General features: G+C 26.8%; 1 protein-coding gene across 1 annotated transcript; it reads right to left on the minus strand.

Moving 5' to 3' along the window:
• Positions 1 to 1,924: 1,924 nt before the first annotated feature.
• LOC113799458 (uncharacterized) lies at positions 1,925 to 19,721 on the minus strand. The gene is made up of 9 exons (XM_027350085.2): positions 18,186 to 19,721; positions 15,728 to 16,339; positions 14,267 to 14,571; positions 13,615 to 14,196; positions 12,936 to 13,519; positions 11,896 to 12,185; positions 6,852 to 7,525; positions 3,488 to 4,117; positions 1,925 to 2,772 (listed from the first exon to the last, which is right to left on the minus strand). Exons 1-9 carry the CDS (start codon positions 19,150 to 19,152, stop codon positions 1,993 to 1,995), a joined length of 5,424 nt encoding a protein of 1,807 aa, XP_027205886.2. The 5' UTR covers positions 19,153 to 19,721; the 3' UTR covers positions 1,925 to 1,992.
• Positions 19,722 to 21,227: the final 1,506 nt, after the last annotated feature.

Below are 21,227 nucleotides of genomic sequence, written 5' to 3' on the forward strand. Positions count from 1 at the left end.
TGATTTTGAATGCCAAAAAAATTGAAAATTTTTCTATTGATTATTACGAATTGTAAATGTTTTTCGATATTAATAATCATTTATGATTGGACATTATTTTTTTTTCTCTCGATTACTGAATTGAATATGTTTTCTAGTCACGATGAATTTTCGATCGAATGATGAAAAATGTAAATCCATTCATAAATTGTTTTCATGATTGGCGGCCTATGTCGGTTTCTTTTCATCTAAATTTTTTTTACATTCTGTTTCCATTTTGATATGTGTTTGATAGAATGTTACGATGACGATTGTCGACATGTGGAAAAAATTGATATGGGAAGTTTTTTTTCATTTTTTTGTCAAATAAGGGCGCCTTACATAATCACAACATCACTATCATTTGATTATTATTCTGAATCGTTTATCATCATTCGTTATCATCATCATCATTCTCATTGAAACAACATAATCATCCGTTCGTATCGTTTTTTTTTGCGAATTTGACAAATAAATGTTAAACAAATTCAATTATATTCACTATCATCATTGCCTTCTATATATTCAATTTTAAATTGTTGAAATAAAATAAAACTTCATAATTGTAGAATGACGATTTTGATTTTGTTTTTGATCAGAATAGCGAAAGCCGAATAAAAGTTCTTTTTTCTCTATATACTATGGAATCTAAAAATGATAATAATCTATACTTGTTCAGGAGAAAAATGACGAATGTTTTTGCAATCTAAATCTTTTGAGTTTAATTTTTTTTTTTGTGATAAATTTTTCATTATCAAATTTGCATCGAACTAAATTTTTTTTTTTGATCTCTGAATTGCCTATAAATAGAATTCCATAGTTATATTTCGAAATTAAAAAGTAAAGTTGTTTTCGGATATATTTTTTTCTTTTCCTCAATTTTTCAAATGTTTATGATAATGATGACGAATGGAAAAGTTTTTTTTTGTTTCATTCCAATAATTTCAATTTATTTTCCATTTATTTATTTTTCCTTATTAGAAAAAAAGTAAGATTTCATTATGATTATCATATTCTTGACAAATATTTCATCATTTTATTCATAATAATTTACATATATAAAAATTGGATCCATATGATTATCGATTTCTTCTTTTTTGTTTGAGGGCTTTACAATATTCTTCTTCTTGTTGTTGTTTAAGAATTCAACAATTTATTACATTAGATTATATGATAATTTATACAGCATATTTAGGAATTCATTATGTTTTTTTTGGTTCATATATATGGGATGCAAATCTGAAAAAATGATTTTTCTTTATAGATTATAAATATTTAAAAGAAAATTTTTTTCTTATTATTGTTTATTCTTAGATTGTCATTTTTGTCCTTTCTTGCTTTACTTCCAATGTGTTATAGTGTAATGTAAGTGTTAATGAAAATTCGTAGGTGGCTTGGTCTTTGAAAAAAAAACAAACATAAATATCCAACATTATTCTGTGGGGCTTTATTGAATTATAATTTTACAACATAGAATCATGAACACTATTATGAATAAATTATTTTTTTATTTTATTTTCATTTTAGCTCTTGGCTATTCGAAATTCATGTTTGTATTACATAGTGGAGAAAAAAAATTCCCATTGTCCCATGTGTTGGATACTGTAACTTGTTATTGTTGTATTTTATCGTTGATATTATGTGTGTATGTTGAATGCATGGTTTTGGAATCATTCACGGATTATAAAAAAAATAACTGTAGACAACAAAAACATGGATAATATTCCTGCTTGTTTATATTTTCAGAATTAGTTGATAGAATAATTCATAGAATTTTTGTTTGTTTTTCCTTTTTTTCACTTCGATTATATAATGTATTTTTATTTTTCTATTTAAACATATTTTGTCAACATTGGTTACAAATGTCCTGCTGTTATCTATTTTTTATTTTTTATTTTTTGCTTCATCATGTTAATGATAACAAGATTTAATTTTAATCGAAAAAATTTTTGCTGGGTTTCTCAATGTATGTATCTATGATCTATCCGTATCCTGGTTATTGCTTGATTGTTGTTGTTGTTGTTGATGATGATGTTGTTGTTGATACATTTCGGTTAATGTAATATATGGTAGTTGGCTTAAATCTTGGTGATGTTGTACATTAATCGCATTATCATTGATGTTTGCTATTTGTGGATGATTATGACGATGATGATGATGATTATATTCATTATTATTATCATTACCAGTTTCCATTGTTGTTGCTGTAGCTGTAAGAAAGCAGTTAACAAAATCATTTCCATTCAAATATGTATGTCCATCTTGTAATAATTGTGAATCTGTTGATGAAAATATTAATGAATCAGTATTACTAGTTGATGGATCTAACATCTGATATGAATCGGTTGCAACTAAATAAGTTGTTGTATCCGGTTGTTCTAAATGTTGATGATGTTGTTGTGAGGAATTTTTTAATATTGATTTTAATGGTGTAGATTGTTCAGAAATTGTTGATGTGGCTGTTATAATTGGTTCAGAATCGGTATAAAATTCAGTCGTCATTTCTTGTTGTTGTTGTTGTTGTTTACCATATTTTAAAGGTAATGTTTGAAATTTAGTATTATCAACATTCACTTTGTTCATTTTAAGATTTTTATATGATTGCTGTAAAATAGAATCACTGTCAACATTATTCGCAGAATTTCCAACTAAATGTAACATTTCTATATTATTATTAATAGCGTCATCATAATTATTTTGATGATTGTGATGTTGTTGATAGTTTCGGATTTTATTTGTTTCCAACATTGATAACTGTAAAAAGAATGAATGAATAATATGGATTAAAAATCTTTTTTTTTGTTTGCATAAAAATATTCATAAAGAACATGTATAAATTAACAATAATCATAGAAAAAAATGAAGAATTTTTTCCTGGCTACTCATAATCCTTTCAAAAAAGCAATTTTTGATTATTTGGTTAAACAGAAATAGGAAAACTTTGCTTATGCAAAACTTATTCAACAATATTTTTCCTCTCATATCCACTTGAATAAAACAATCTGTCCGAATATTATCAGCTAAATGAAATATGTATGGATGTATGTTGTTGTAATAGTTTATGAGGATTTCTAAATTATAATAAAAACAAAAACCATTTCTCTATTTGAGAACTTTTAATTATTATTTTTTTCGCTCTGTTATTTACATTTTTATTTGTTTATTTATTTTTCTTTTTTTGCCAACTGGGATATTTTTCCATATCCATTCATTCATTTATTAAAATAACATAATAATAATTTTGTTTTGTTTTCTGCTCTGAATTCAATCATATTGCTTTTTGTTTTTCAATTACATTTTTTATGGCTGCTTCTGTCAATAAAAAATGAAATCCCTAATCATAATATTGACCCTCATAGAAATATGATTGTTTTTTGTCTATTCATTTTTTTCCACTTTGTTCTGATTCATTGATTCATTTTGTATAGCTGTTTTCGAGTTGTAACCAATTTTATTGTTTTTTTTCTACCTTATCTTTATAGCCAGATATTCTATGATGATCAATTTTTGATAATGTTGATCGTTGTAATGTTGATTTTTCTATTTTATATCCAATGTTCATATCATTTTGGTTCATTATGGCTGATTCAACATTACTATTGTCGAAATTTCTATGATGACGATTCAATAATTTTTGATTATGATGATGATGATGACTATGTTCCGTTTGTTGTTGATGTTGTTGATTTCGGTTAATGTATTTATTTGGTGTACGATTAAATTGATCATTTGTAGTTATGGTCGTGGTGGTGGTTGCCATTTCCAAAAATTCTTCATCATCATCACCATTTCCATTATTTTTACCACTAGAATCTAAATGTTTTTGTGATGTTTGTTCGAGCTGTTGTTGATTAGTATTATTAATTTGTTCATCTAATGATGTTGTACAATATTTTTGTTCTTGTTCAAGTCGTCGTCGTTGTCGTCGTTGTTGACGGCCATTTTTCATTTGAAAATATACACCAATAACGATGATCAAATTGAGTAAAAATAGTAGACCACCGATTATGAATGAAATATAAACCAAGGTGCTATATGTTTCAGTTACAAATGATGATGATGATGGAATTTGATGTGCCGATACAGCTGATTTTGATTCCTTGTGATATATTATCATATTATCATTATGTTCATAATGATGATCCATTGGGAAATAATGACCAAAATATGTAATCGAAATGATAACGATTTGTATGTTTGGAATATCATATAATAAATTGAAAATAAAAAATAAAAATAAAAATAAACAGAAAAATCCGATTATTAATTATTGATTAATTTCATCCATAAAATGTACATCATAGCTGAGAAATAAATCGAAATTCTTTTTTTTTCTCATGAACTTTTTTCCATCATTCCAAACAATTCTATTAATATTATGATGATATTGATTATGATGGTCGATACAAGAAATGATGTTAGAAAATGAAAATATATAGAGAAAAAACTATTCTGTGAATGTCAGTTTTATCGACAACAACCGGACAATCGTTTCAATTTTTTTTCTGATAGTTAGAAACAATAACGATAAAATGTTCTATTGAAAAATGTGAACAAATATAATAACAAATTGTTGAAAAAAATATACGACAAACTATGATGACAGCGATCACCGACAAACTATTCTCGATTAAAATATTGAATAACGAGAATTCGCATTCAGTTGCAGAAACTATCGACAGAAATGTCAAAAACTAAGGAAACAAATTCATTTTGTTTCGAAAAATTATCTAAATTTATTTAATTTGCCTATGGATGAACATTTTAAAATCGATCCAAAAAAATCGATTCATTATTTTAGTTTCAATCATTATTATTTCATTTGATTATTAAAATTTCAAAATAATTTTCTCAACAAAAAATAATAAACATATTTCAATGTATAATGAGCTTTTTTGTTCTTCTCACGTCGAATCATTAATGATAATAATGATATATGCATTCATTTGTTAAACATTCTTTTTTGATGAAGAAAAATTTTCACGTTTAACATTTTTATTGTTTTGTTTATTCTAATGTACACCATATGCCGCAGTGAATTTATTATAATTTTAATTTAGTTAATAGCTATTTTACAAAGAGTAAATGTATATGCCTTATGTTTTTTTTCAGATTATACATTCTTTATTGAATGATCTTCTCAACTTTTTTTCACTAATTTATTTATTTTTTTAGCCGAATGTTTTAAGATGTTTGTTCATCTTTGAATGTATATAATGGAATAAATGATGAGAAAGTTGATCACTAAATGCATCATATATGACAAAACAACAACAAAAAAAACTACTCTCCATGATGATAATGATAATGACAATGATGATCAATTCCAGGAACAATAACAGCATCGACACGCTTGTATAGTTTCAAACTCATATGATGCAAACATTTTTGCATATAATAATGATAATGGAATATTTGTCAGCAGAATAGTTGTAGAAAAATGATTATTTCATTCATCCTTTTAGCCGAATGTTGGCCTTTTAAAAAAACATTTTTAATCGATGTGTTGTAAACAATGAAAAACTTTTCAAATATTTCTATCACCTTATATGATTTCAAAGATTGTTATACTATAAAATTTAAAGAATTTACTTTTTTCAAACTATCGGTTCATCGTTTCAATTTGTTTGACTATTTGTTTTTTCCCCGATTGTTTTTGGTTATTTTCGGCAATGAAAATGATCAACTTGATTCACATTTCAGAATAACGGTGAATGTTAATGAAGATGAGACATGTGTGGATCGTATTTATATTCTGTTTTTTCCAATATCACGTATCTTTTTTTTTGTTTATTTGAACATTTTTAAACTTTTTCATCATACATACAATATATTCAGAACATAATATAGATTTTCACTTGTTTGTTGATCATTTTGTATATTTGTTTAGTTTTTTTTTGTATTTTGTTGTTGTTTTTTGTATTCTATTTCAGCATTTCATACATCAGCAAACAAACATAGAAACAAATATACGATGGGGAAAAAACAAGACAGATGAACAACAACAACGACAATGAGAAGGAAGTTAAAAATAAAATAAAGAATTTTCAATCGTCAATACTATTTTTTGCTTGTTTTTTCTGTCTTTTGTTCTTCTCAGAAAAATTTCTGGTATAAATGCTTGCTTATACCTTTTTTTCTGTTGAATTTTGTTTTTCTTCATAAAACATGATTCTTTTAGTCTTTCTTTTTTTTTCATTCCGAATGTCTCCTTTAATTAGGTTGGATCCCTTTTTTTCGTTTTTTGTTTTTCTCCGGCCTAAACTTTTTTCGCATTCACTAATCACGAATGAATAAAATGAAATTTCACCCTACATCATCTTCCCCATTTTTACAACAACAAAAATCACTAATGTTCTTATTACTATTTAATAATGCTAATTCTTAAGTTGTTTTTGCTGTTTTTACTTTTTGCCTCATTCTTACCAACATCGTCATTCAATTCATTTTATTCACTTTAATGATAACAATGTTGTTCATCAGTTGAACATTTCACACGATTTCGCTTACATGAATCATTTTTGTTTTGTTATGTTTTAGACTTTTCCGTTTCTGAATAGTTAGTTCGTTTGCTATTACCAATTTAGATTTGTTTTCGTAATATTCTTTTGTAAATAAAATTATAATCAATGACGACAAATGGATACGAAAAAAGTTTATTTCATCACTTATATCATCATTATACCGATGTTGCTAATAAATCATATATTGATTATCAGAATTGAATTCGATGACAGAATTAAAAAATGACAGATTTGATTGAATGAGATTTTTATTCTTGAACAGTATTTTTTCGAAATTTTCTTTCTAACGAATCACAAAAAAAAACTTACCGAATGTGAATTATTTTTGGAATCGACGGAATTTCCTCCTAATGAATTGGTTGCTAAATTATTATCATCATTTTTATTATTATCATTTTGTTTTGAACTGGAATGTATCACTAATTCTGGTATAAGAATTTTATTTTTATTTGATTCAATTTGACGGCGAGCATATTGTTGTTGAGATGTTGACATTTGTGGTCGAATTCCTGTTGATGATGACGATAATGATGATGATAAACCATCATTAATAATCACATTATTCATTGTATCATAAATACGTCCATATAACGTCTGTTGTTGTTGTTCATACAAACTAGTCATATTTCGTCGTAAATGTTTTTGTTGCCATTGTTGTGATTCGGGTATTTTTATTGATAGTTTTTTAACATTACCATCATATGTATCCATATTTTCATGATCAGGCAATAAATGATGTTTTAGATAAAAATATTGATCTTGATCAAGTTGAAAATCATCGGATAGATCATCATCAACATTATTTTTATCAATATTTATAACATTATCCATCGATTTTTCCATCATTGAATCGATTGATCCATAAAAAGGCATTATTGATGAATCTTTAAGCTCGATTGGTACATGTAGACGTGGTATTAACGATAACCAAATTGACAATCGATGGCTATGATAATGATCACGCGATTCAATTGATGATTGTCCTAAAATATAGGTATTTATATACGTAAGTGTTTCGTATAAAAAAAAGAAAAAAATTTATATAATAGAATTTTATTATCAAGACTAGATTTTTTTTGGTAAAAACTTTGTTAATAATAAGCGAAATAATTTTTACTGAATATTTTATTCATATGAACCGATTACATTGTTTATGTTCAATTTTAGATGGGTGTGTATTCAATATGTGTCACTTAATAATAATGAAAATATAAAACTAGAATGCTAAAGTATTATTCATTCATTTATTCATTAGAATTCCAATTTGATCTATGTATTTCTGTGTTAGTGTGTGTTTAAATGCAGATGTAGATACTGAAAAACAAATATTTGTACAAATATTTTTTTTCATTCTTTTCTTGATAATACATCTCAAACAAAATATAATAGTTTTATATTCTCTCTCTCTCTCTTTCTAGCTTTTTATTTATATTTATTTATTTATTTCTACACAATGTATCTCAAACTATAAATATTGAAGAACGATAAAGAGAAAAAAAAAGGAATTCAATTCATTCTGTTTTGTATAAATCGACAATAATATTTGGATCTATCTATCTATCTATGATGAATATATTCGTGAATTTTCGGTATTTATAATAAATATATTCATTTCATGAACATAATACACACAAGTGGACATCACTTTAGCTTTTTTTATATCATGGTCATGAAGATATTTCTTTTCATTTGAAAAGAATGTTTGATACAAAAGTTTTTCAATCTATAAACATCATCATAGAAAAAACCCTATTGATGATTTCATATCAATGTTTATAGATTTAGGCTGTCAAAATTATCTTGATTTTAGTATACATGAAAATACAGTCGGATTTTCAGTTTATTTATTTATTCAAATGAAATTGAAAAAAATAAATTCAAATTGAAAAAAATAAATGTTGTGAAAATGGAATTTCAATTTAATTTTCTCTCTTCTAATCATCATACATATAAATGAAAATTAAAATCAGTCTTTGCAAACAATACACATCAAAACAGATGAATATTGTCTGATGAGATTTTTATTCCGAAAAAAAAGAAATAGGTTTCATATTCAAATTTTTCATTATCAATTTTCTATATCGTTTCCATTTCAATATCATGATCATTATCATGAAAAATCGTTTCTTATGGAGCAACAAAAAAAAGTGAAATAAAATATCGTTAAGAAAACTAATCGTAACGAGATGTTTAATAAATATTAGAAAAAGAGGTGTGTGCGTGTGTTTGGTTTGATTTTCATTCATTAATTTTTCTTTCTTATTCTATTCCATTCCTCAAGATTCATACAGCTTTTGGCAATCTTTTTTCAACCATTCAATTGTGATCGAAACATAACGATAAATAGAAAAGTTTGCCTATAGTCTGAATGGATATGTAAGTGTTTGTGTGTGTGATATCATTATCACAATCATCATCATTTTTGTTGTTGTTGTTAATTTTCATTCATTCATTCTATTTTTTCTTTTTTCTTTTTTTTGATTCTATGTTATTCTACAAAATTCGGCAGAAAACCCGAATAACATTATTAGTAGTGGTGTGAATTGAAGTGAGAACGATCGGGAAAAAAATTGTTGATTTCATTTTCAAAATGTCTTACAATTCAACATTTATAGCTTCGATTTTTTTTCTTTTTTTTCTTCGGTTTCTTTTTTCTTCTTCATTTTTGTTTTTTCTGGTCTGATCATATATTCATTCTATTGTGTTGTTCGACAAATGATGAAAAGTTTTTTTTATTCGTATTTTTTTTTTCTTTTGATTTGCAATTTTTTTCAAGAAATAAAACCCAAATCGAATCTCAAATCTAAATAGAGCTGAATGTTAACTCTAAATGATGTAACATTAGGATCAATGCGAATGATTCTTGAAATCAAACATACAACTAATGAAGCAACATAAAATTGTATATACTTTGATAGTTGTCGGTATTTGAAAAAAATGTTCTTGTTTCGTTCTCTTTTTTTTATTCTACTATTTATCTATTGTTCGATTATTTTATCGTCTTCATTGTTTTTTGTCGACTTTCATTTAAGAATTTTACACTCTGTTTTGTTCTTGTTTTCGATAAATCCACACACGAACACTTGAAACAATTTTTCCTTCAAGGAGGATGTGTGTAGAAACGATTGGGTTAAAAGAATTGGCTTGAATTTTTCATTCTCATTTCTAACTATATTTTTCGAAATTGATTCGATCGACATTTTGAACAAACATAACAAAACAAAAAACACGATTGATTGAATTTAACCAATAATCATCTTTTATGATCATATCAGAATGTATAAAACTTTTGTTTTTTTTTCTCGTATCGGTTTTTCAAAACTTATATTTCCTTTCTAAAGTCAATATTATTTGAATATATAGCGTTACACGGTCCAAAAATGATTCAAATATTTTTTTCTGAAAAAAATGAGAAATAAATACAATACAATGACAGTAGCAGTGAGTTTAATCATTTTTCCCAGTTCAACATTGATGATTATGAAATTCTTATTTTTTTTGTTCAACAACAAAAAAAAACAGACCAAATTTTTTTTCAATAAAGAAACTGGGAACTGTTATATATCATGAAAAACAAGTCAAAACAAGTTTTTTTTCATTCGCAAAATTAAGCCATAGTCAAGTTATAATAAAAATATTCACATATTCTTTCTTGTTATCTTTCACTTTTATTCGCAACAATTTGATTGTCACAGAAATTTATCCATTCAACAAAAGAAAAATAAAAAAAATTCAACAAAAAAATGTGAAAACAATTTACTATTTCGATCCAGAATATAACATTTTTCAACTTTTTTGTTTGTTGTCATCGTTGTCTTTGTTTGTCGTTGTGTTTTGATCAAAATATTCTGTAAATCTGCTTCACGACCATTTTCTTCGATTGAATTATTCTCTTCATTTTTTCTCATTGCAGGGATACATTTATGGATAAATGAATGACAAGAATCGAAGCTGAAAATCATTCAGCTCATAGGCAATTTCTTTCTTTTTTCTTTCACTCTCCTTTTTAGCGTTTAAATTCTATGTCATTACTTTTTTTCGGCTTTTCTTTTCTTCTAACTCTCTCTCCTATGCAGGAAATTCATGCATTCAAAATCCGATATTTTTGTAATGGAGAAGGAACGACAAAAAAGAAATGAAGAAATGTAAACTTTTTTTTGCTCATTTCGCACAGCATCAATGTTTTTTCTTCTTTGTTTTTTTCACAGAAACTAAATCACACACACACACATACATTTTTCCTAGCTATGTGTTCGTGTGTAGCGTTCAATCCGAAAAAAAATGTAATATCGGTAGAAATTGTACAATAAAAAAATTGTTGTTACTTCAATGAAATAAAATAAAAAAATTTGCCTTAGATCGACAATTTGGTTTGCTGATTTCATTTTTTTTCAGTTTGTTTGTTCCGTTGAAATATCAGATGTACATGTTCCGGTTTTTCGTTTTAATAAAACAGCAATGCATTAAGAAGAAATGAAAAAGCTGAACAAATTTTGCTCCCACATCTTATCTATACATGTTAAAGCCGAACAATACCAACACCTGATCTAAAAATATTTTCTACCATTTGAAAAATTGAAATAGAGTTTTTTGTTCGAAATTGATTTATTATAAAAAATTGTTTCAATTTTGTTGATTGATTGAATCATTCTTATCAATTGAAAAGATTTGATATCTATTTTAAGATTTAATATTTCAACAACAACAACAAAAATTATTAAATGGAATGACAAATTGTAATTCAATTTTTTTTTGATCGATTTTGATTGTCCAGAAAAAAAACAAATTATATTTTCTTATCAAAATTTATTGACAACTTGATTCGATTATATATTCGAATATCTGTTGAATTGATAAAAGAGGCCTCTCTTTGGCCTAATTTTCAGAAATTTGAGAAAAAAAGTTTTTGTAAACAAATTCTTTTCAATAAAAAATAAACTAAAATAAATTTGAAAACAAAAATTTCTATTCAATTCAATTTAAACTTATTCTGTGTATGCGAAAAAAAAATTTCAATGATGATAATGATAGCCGGCTTTTACGTCGAGTGAAGACAAAACAAAGAAGCATGTGTCAATCATATTAAGAAATTTTTTTTCCGGTGCTATTATCTTTTCAAAAACATTCATTCATTCATATATATTGTATTGATTTGAATGTTTTGGCCTTTTATTTTTGGTAGTTTTTTATTCTGGTTTTTTTCATCTCAATCAAATATATTTGTGTGTTTCCAAAAAAAAAATATTCTAGAAATTATTTCATTTTCAGATTGGTTGTAATCTAATGGTCCATGAAAGATTATTCTGTAATTCAGTCTATGATAAAAATGTGTTGAAAAAAAATTTATGCTTACCAAATTGTAAATATCTTTTTTTTGTCGTATCATATTGTGGCCATTGTTGTTGTTGTTGTTGATTGTTGTTGGATAATTTTGTATTCGATTGCCATGACCATGATGTATGTACGGTTTGATAACCATAGAATGCAATCCATTGATCATGTGTTTTTGGAATTGTTTTTTCCTTTGATGATGATGATAAAGACAATGAATTTTTTTGTTGTTGATAATGATGAGAATGATGACGTGAATGTTTTGGCAATGATCGAATTTTTGAAATATTTCCATCATCATCATTTGGATTCCTATAATTTGAAATGGAATTAATTAATAATTATCAGTCATTTTTCTTCCATTTTTTTCGATAAATTTTTAATTAATTTCGAAATTTTACATACACCCAAACACACGAATCAAATCTAACATTCAAAAATGCAAGACAAAAAAGCCAACATTACAGGGGATCTGTGTGCGTCTGTGCTTTTTTTTACTTCTTCTAAAGCAAATCTAAGCAAAAAATAGCATTATGAAAGCATTCTGTAAAGTATTTTTTGCAAGGAAAAAAACATTTTTTGGCTTCAATCCAGACATCAGCAAACATTTACGATATTCTGGAAATATAAATTTTTTATTTTTTATTTTGTTTCGTTTTTTTTAAATTTTTTCATTTTTGCTTCACAAACGAATCCAGTCCTGAAAAAAATGTGTGTGGTTGTCCAGAATTTTCTATTTTTTTTAAATAGATAAGGGAATAAAATGTTTATGGCTTTCATCCATGTAATGGTCGAATAAATAGATATATAACTCATCGAAAATACAGAAACCAATATGGCTATAGCTAACAATTGTGAATGTATAAAAAGCTAATGTAGACATTCAAATAATAATAATTTTTCAGTCATTCATTTTTTCTGCTGTTTGATGTGCTGACATTTGTTTATTGTTTGGTTGAGAATTGTTTTTGCGCTTGGAAAAGTTTTCATCACATTTTTAATGATATAATTAATCATAACAATGATTTTTTCTATGTAATGAATGTGAAAATTTACACTTACCCGCGTATAGCAAAATTCACCCAAGTGGATATGAATCGCTGACATAATTCTAATTCATCCATAGATGTTTTATTTGATGATGGTACACTTGATGGTGATGGATACCAATTAGATGAAATATCCAATGTAGGATAACAAGTTTTACTTTTACTTTTTGCCGAATTTTGATGATAATAGCGATGTTGATTATGATTTTGGAAAAAGTAATTGTCACCTTGATTATGTAGTATGAATGGTACACCAAATATAAAGGCAAGATCATCACCATAGGCTGCACCAAGACGTTCATGATAACTTTGTCTGGAAAAATGTTCATTCTGATATTGAAACACATAGAAAAAGGTATTAGGTGTATTCGTTGTTGTAGTAAATGATGAACTACTGGGTGTCACTGTTGGATTGTTTGTTGAACTTTTTGTTGTTGCTGATGATTGAGCATAATGATGATCCAATGATTCAATCAATGGTGCAACTACCAATGCATCAGCATATAATTCCATTAATGAATCCATTAAATTCAATGGATGTTCAATAGATGGTTTTGTCCAATCTGTGTATTCATTAATCAATGTATAGAAAATAGCCTGAAAAAAATAAAATGTTTGATGCAATGAAAACTTCTTAATTCTTTTTTTTTGTAACTAAAGTTAACCGCACACACACATACGGACAAACATACCTGCTGATGATAATCATAGAGGTTACGTACTAATGTTCGTAATAATCGATCACGACGTGGTAATGAAATTCCATTGCGTTCTTCATGTGAACTGAATATGGTTATTGGTGATTCTACTCTTGTTACACCAACCATTAAATCTGGTATTGTTGTCGTCCAATAAAACCAAGGTAATGTTGGAGATTGTTGTTGTTGCTGTGGCGACTGGAATTTTGTTGTGATTGGAAATGATGATGATGCAGACATTTTACTTGGAATGTTTATGATATGATGATTCCTAGAATTAGATAATGATGTTCGAGCACCATTATTCGAATGAATTTGATGCAAATGTGCAGATAAGGTTGACCATGCTGATGATGAAATTTCTGGCTCTGAATGATTCTGTTGTTGTTGTTGATATTGTTGTCGTAACCATAATGACTGTCGCATTTGATGCATAAGAATTCTTGGTTCTTGTGGTACAACAATACCATCAATAATTGGACCGAATCCAGCTAAATGATCAGGCACTTGATAATCAACCAACTGTAATTGATCGATTGTTCGTGTTCGGAGACAATCAATGATCAATGAAGTTTTCTAGAAAATGTTAATGTTAATGATTTAAAATCAACTTTATCTTTCAAATTAATTACAGAAATAGATATACCTTGATTGGGCAATTTAATTGTCTTCCAACTTGTTCGGCATATACATTGGCATCACGAGCAATAGCCCATGGTGATAACGCTGAGCCACTCATAAGAATAACACGATTAAATAAACCTTTAGCCATTGGTGATAGCATTAATAGATGAGCACATGCAGCACCATAACCATGACCAACAAGAGTTATATTATCGGATGCACCGCCAAATTGTTCAATATTTTCTTGTATCCAATGTAATGCTGCTACTTGATCCATTAGGCCATAATTTCCACGCATAGTACCATCGATGTTTGCTGGCAAAAATCCTTAAAAAGAGCAAACCACGACAAACAAACAAATAAAAAAGACAGATTTAATGGACGATCATTCAGAACAACAAACAAGAAAAAGAAAAAAATTTAATTCAATAATAAAACGAACAGTGATAGAACAAGAACTAAAATCATCGGTTTTTTCATAAAATAACTTGCAATAAATTATTACGGAATCGGCATTTTTTCAGTCGCTATTAGCAAATGACAATAGAAATGATTGGACATTCGCACTCAAATATCCTAAAAATATTTTGCTTAGTGACAAACACACAAACACATTAGATATAGCTTTGGGACCACAGATCAATTGTGTCATACAGTTTTTATTTCATTGGTGGACATAATGTTATTTTTCTTTTAATATTTATTTTTTATTCTAGTCCTTGATTCAAGTGTTGTTTGCGTATTGTTTTTTTTTCCACACGAGCTTTTTTGCCGTCATACTTTATCATTGTGACAAAGATTCCTATGGGTAAAATTCAGTGTCATTTTCTATGTGTGGTTTTTATTTTATTTTATCTTTTTTCATTGAAATCAATGATGTGGGTGGTTTTCGGTTAAATTGTTTCCGACTAAAATCGATTCTGATAGGAAAAAAAGTAGTGATCATAGTTGTTCCAGAATCAGTTACATTGTCATTGTTTGCGTGTGTGTGTGTGTTGTGTTCATGACATTTGACATATGGCTTTAACCATTTAAAAAATAGTTTCACTGATAACAAAAAAAGAGTAAATTTTTTTCTTTGTGGCAAGTTTTTTGTCATTATTCGTGTTGTTTTTTTCATTGATAATCATTTTTAAATGTACATTGGATAGTTGCAAACCAGAATTTCCTTTTCACAAAAAAACAAACAATAAATAATTTTATATGTGAGAAAATTCATCATAAACTAATGGGAAAATATTTTCTCTTTATGATAAACTGAGACAACCAAAAACATATTTTAAAAAATATGAACATTTTTCTCAATGCTTGCCATTTTTCTTCTTTTTTATTTTAAATAAAATTAAACGGCTAAATTATTATATATTTCTGTACGGCTCGTTATTTATTTGTCAACCACCAATAGATTATTTTCTCTTGACTTTTATGACTTTTTTTTTTTTTATTTAAAACGAAATATTGAAAATAAAATAAATTATTATACCTAAAATTCCAAGACGATAATTCAATGTTACAACAACTGTTTGTCCATAACTAGCCAATATTGTTCCATCATATAATGATCCAGGATTCCATTCATAAGATTCACCGGTAAGAAATACAATCACAGGGAATTTTCTTTGAGACATTGAAGAAGAAGATGATGATAATGTTTGACGACGTCTTTTTCGTATCATATGATCATTATTATCATGATGATGTATAAATTCTTGTTTGATCAATTGTATGTAATCATTTTCATCATCAAGCCTAGTTGATTCCGAATTTTCATCAGTTATTTTAACTCCATCATTTTCATCGTCTTGATTATTATTATTACCATCATTGAATTCATCATCATCATCATTATCATCATCACCATCTTCATTGGAAATTGTTCCGACAGCTAAATCATCATCATCATCATCTTCGTCATCATTATTTTTATTATTTTCATCATCATCATTGTTGTTGTTATTGTTGTTACCGAATGATAATGAAGAATCGGCTTCATTTTCAATTTTCTTTTTATATTTTTGACGTTGTTGTTGTTGTTGTTGATAATGATAATAATGATGATAGTTGTCGCTGTCGTTGTTTTCACCATTGTCATTAACTACAGAGAAAGTTAGAGAGGGAGAGAAAAAAAAAGATAAAAATAGAAAATTATAAGTTTTAAATTAAATTAAATTTTGTTTTTCTTTCAAGCTTAGTTTGTTTTTTTATTGACTCGAATGATCGGAAAAAATCGAATTCAAAAGAAAAAAAATACTTATGAAACTATAAATTTACAGTGAAAAAAAGAGAGGAATTTTTCCCGGTGATAAATGGATTCTAAATTATTTTTTTTTTTTGTTATTGTAAGCGATCCTATATTTTTCGTAACTGTTATAATAATGATAGTCATGGTGTTTCGATATCGGTGCAAATTTCAAAAGAATCAGATTCAATAAAAATAGAAACCTAACATTATTGACAAAAATTTAAGTGAAAAAAATAATCATGAAAGTGCGAAAAAATTATTACAAAATGAATTTTGAAGATTTTTTATTTTATTTTTGCTCTTATCTTCATTCTTAATGATAGTTATGAACGGATGAATGAATGAAAAAAAGTGAAAATGAAAAAAAATTCACAATTCTTATAATCACGATTTGATTATGGAATTTTTTTTGTTCTTGTTTCAATTGAATATTTGATACAAATAAAAATAAATGACAAACTATCTATTTCAATTTATTATTTGCTGTGAATTTAATATTTTGAAAGCATAACTTTTTATCAAATATTATATAATTTGTCAACAATATATTTTTATATGAAATATCAAAGATCAATATGAGATAGATTTTTAATTCTATCATAACAATTCATATGTTATTGTTGAATATTTGATCCATTTTTTAGAAAACACATATGAAATAAAGGTTCCTGATAATGATAACGATTTCTTCAGATCATAATCATCAGCCATAGTAAAAAAGAGTAGAATTTGAATCGATGAAAAAGATATTTTCGATTTAATTTTTTAACACAATTATTATATACAATGAAAATCGAACACAGACTTTAATATTTGCACAACATATCTATGACGTTAGGACAAAAAAAAAAACCAAGTAAATCAATTTGCAATTGAAACAATTATTTTGTTTTTTAATTTTACCCATCATAATTTATAAGAATCAGAAAATTAAATTTCTTTTTTTCTTTCAATCTGCTTGTGTTTTTTTTTCAATAATGTTTGAACAATTTCACTAACAGGCTTAATGTTATTCTGTCGTTGATGATAGTGTCAAACACATTTGAATCTTCATCTGTTTGAACAATTACGAATGAAGACATTATAGCTAATCAACAATCTTGAGTAACAAAAAGAAAAAAGAATAAGAAAATTGTCGATCCAAATCATCATTGCCTTTCGGGAAAAGATCAAATAGATAAATGGTAAAATCGATTTTGTCGTTCATTCATTATATCCTTTCTATATTTGTTATTTCGATTTTTTCCTGACCAATTTTCACATAGATCTAAATTTTGCATGCAGGGAAAATTTTGAAATAAAATTCTCTGTTCTTTTTTTTTGACATCATTAGGTTCTACTGTTTTCGTATGTGAATGTTTATAATGTGACTTTTTCAAACATTTATTTTTCGAATACTAACAAGATAGGAAGACAAGAACCGGGTAAAAAAACAACATAACAACGACGGTTATCATTTTTGATATTCAAGCTGTAAACAAATATCTTGATATAATATATTTTTCTAATATTTATGTGTGGAATATTGGTGTTTTTTGTATCACTATGTTATTTTCGTGATATTTTCTGGATGATTGATTATTATTATTATTTTTTGATTAATAAAATATCGATGGGAAATGAGCAGATAAAATAATCAAGGAAGAAAAGATAGAACACATGAAAATATTTTTGGCAATAGTTTTCCTTTATTACTTACCTTGATTAAATACTTGACGTTGATCGGCAACGACAATCGAATCGGATGTTTTTTTCACTATAGATTTTTTTATTTCAGACCATTCTGAACCTAAATCCGGTGTATAAATATTAAGATAAAGACAATCTTCACTTTGATTTGACATTCGCGGTATGATACGTCGAAGCCATTCGAATCGTGATAATGGCATTAATTTCAATGCTTCAGTTGATGTTGTTTGATTTAATACAAGATCAGCATATGGTATTCGTTGTGGACAAAGTGATTGTAATTCAGTTGCTAAACGAATACCACGCCAATGGGTAGGAGTTACCGGAGGCATAAAACGTAAGGCACCGGTTGGTGGTGATGCATAAGGTATACCAAGATAAGCTTTTACAGGTTGTAATCGAATTGGATGATGATGATGATGATTTTTAGTTGATTTGATTGTATTTCCAAACACTTTATCCATTTTTACAAGTAAGCCTTGTAATAGACCATATTTAATTTTTACCACTGTTGATGATAATTTTCGTTCAAAATCATAATCATCATCATTATCATCAAGATTGTAATCATTGAATATTGTTGGTGTGGAATGAATATTTGATCTATCATTATTAAATGATTGTTTTGATGAAGATTTATCCGAATCAGTCAAAACAAATGCATCTGTAAATAATGTTGATTTGATTGAAGGCATCGTTATGGTGGATAAGGCACAGAAAAATATGAAATTCACAATTAAAATTTCAATTGAAAATTTTCGATTATATTGATGAGGAGGATAACATTGAAATTTTAATTTATTAGATTTCAAAAATAATGAAGCTAAAAAACATTGAAACATGAATATTTTCATCAACATTAAACAACAATGAAAATAGAAATAAATAAATCGTAAAAAATTGATTAATTTTTCATAATGATTAATCGTCGCTGAATTGTTTGCTGTTTTGTCGTTGTTCCACATTATGTTTATCATATTTAATCATGGTCGTTATGATCATCAATGACCATGATAAAAATTCATAGTGAATTTGTAACATTTTATATTTTTCGAACATCGGAACAAACAAATCATATTCGGAAACTAGATGATAATTGGTCATCATCAATAACTTCCATGAAAAAAACTTTTTATTTGATTTTTTTGGATCTTGCAAGAGAAGAATTAGAAAAAAAAACTTTTTATCGATTGTCAATCATTCAATATTTGTTTGAAGGAATGAAAAAAAACACAACACCACAAACTTTATCCAGAATCAAATGTAATGATAAAGATGACTGAAATTGAAAGTTTTTTCCTTTCATTTTTTCCAACATAATATAATATTTGTTTCGAAGAATTTTTTTTTTTTGAATAATACATATCAAACATTCATTGACATGATGATGACAGGGAATTTAAGATATGTTTTCTATTATATAATTTCAGATTAATGTTTTCAGTGGAGATTGTTTCACCTCTCTCACTTACAGGAAACAATAATAAAATTTCGACGTTTGAATCCGTTTCACGAGTAAATCATGACTGAATCGACGTTATTTTGGATAGCAACTAAACTTTTTTCCCAGGAATTTGAAAAACTGAATGATTTGCACGAATTCATCTCGAAATACCACTGATACAGGCTAATACACTTAACACAGTGATGCCAGTATATTCTTATTAAAATGGTAGTGGCATATTGAAATGAAAAAAGTTTGAAAATCATTTTTTCAGATGTATTCTTTTCGAAATATTAAAGAATGCATGAATGCTATATCGGCTGGCCATTTGTTTGTGCCTATTTTAGAATATTCCATTCATTTGTGGTCGCTGGTCGATGATGATGATGTGAATTATGATCGTCGACAATTGTCAACTAGATCATTTTTAACGCGTCATAATCTTATGATCTCAATAACATTGTCATATTCTACAATGATCATTCATTCATTTTCTTTTCTTTTCTTTTTCTTTTTTTTTTTTTTGATCATCATCATTTACATCCTCAACAACAACATAATATATTTTCAATCACTAAAATATATTTTTCAAATCTGGTTTCTTATTTTTTTTCTCGTATTTTTTTATTGATCTTTTCTTTTATGCAAACAAGAAAGCAATCAATGTTAATCAAAGTAATATGACCGCACGTGTATAATGTTGCTTATCGATTATGATGATGATTATGATAAAAATCTTTATTAATATTATTAGGTTCACATTTCAATTTTTAATGATCCATTGACCATCATGATGAGTAGTCCATTTAGTTGTGTATCGTGGTTAGCATAATATCATCATCATTATTATTCAGCATTCCATAAATACCATCATTGATTTGTGCATAAAAATTCTATGACAGTCATTTTATTCTAATCACTAGAATGATTTTGTTGTTGAATAAAATAATATTCTTAAATCAAAGAAATTCTGTCCAGGAGATTCTTTTCCAAAAAGATTTAATGTATATCGTATAAATTGAAATTGCAAAGAATTTTTCACATACTTTGAAATTCGATTTATTTTTTTTTCAACATTATTATCTTACATCTTTGGATATTGTAGTCATAGATGATGATATTTTCATTTCTAATTATATAAACACATACAGTTGTTATCAATGTGAAAAAAATAACATTTCCATCAATTTCCATTGAATTTTGATGTCCATCATGGCTCGATGGTTCTGATGGAATTTATTCATTGACTTGTTGTTGTTGTTGTTCTGATCTTTTTATATTTCGTTGATTTAATTTTTATTTCTCTCTCTTTTTTTTTTCTTTTTTTTTTTTGGCTTTTAAATCATAGAAACTGTAAACGACTATTTTTTTGACTATTTTTGACTTTTCATTTCAGCATGGATGAATTGAATAATTCAAACACAGACACACATACATACACGTCATTTAGAGGGAAAACATTCAACCTGACATTCGATTTCTAATGTTAAACTGATTGATTACATTGAATTCAATGATAAGGAATGAATAAAACGAAAACGACAGAACTTGCATACATGCATAGATCATGAAGTAAAAGATTCTTTCCTTTTTTCTCTTATTCTCTCT

The sequence above is a fragment of the Dermatophagoides pteronyssinus genome, unplaced genomic scaffold (genome assembly GCF_027571235.1).
Source record: "Dermatophagoides pteronyssinus isolate colony J.1.1.1.1 unplaced genomic scaffold, Derpt_VIB-CSIC_2022.12 sq0002, whole genome shotgun sequence".
Lineage (NCBI taxonomy): Eukaryota > Metazoa > Arthropoda > Arachnida > Sarcoptiformes > Pyroglyphidae > Dermatophagoides > Dermatophagoides pteronyssinus.

Bases quoted from the DNA above. Each gene is read 5' to 3' on its own strand.
- LOC113799458 (XM_027350085.2), bottom strand. From the start codon at position 19,152: ATGATAAACATAATGTGGAACAACGACAAAACAGCAAACAATTCAGCG. The intron at 14,197-14,266 runs GTATATCTATTT...AACATTTTCTAG, and splicing joins AATTAAATTGCCCAATCAAG to AAAACTTCATTGATCATTGA. The intron at 7,526-11,895 runs GTAAGCATAAAT...CCTATATTTTAG, and splicing joins AAAAAGATATTTACAATTTG to GACAATCATCAATTGAATCG.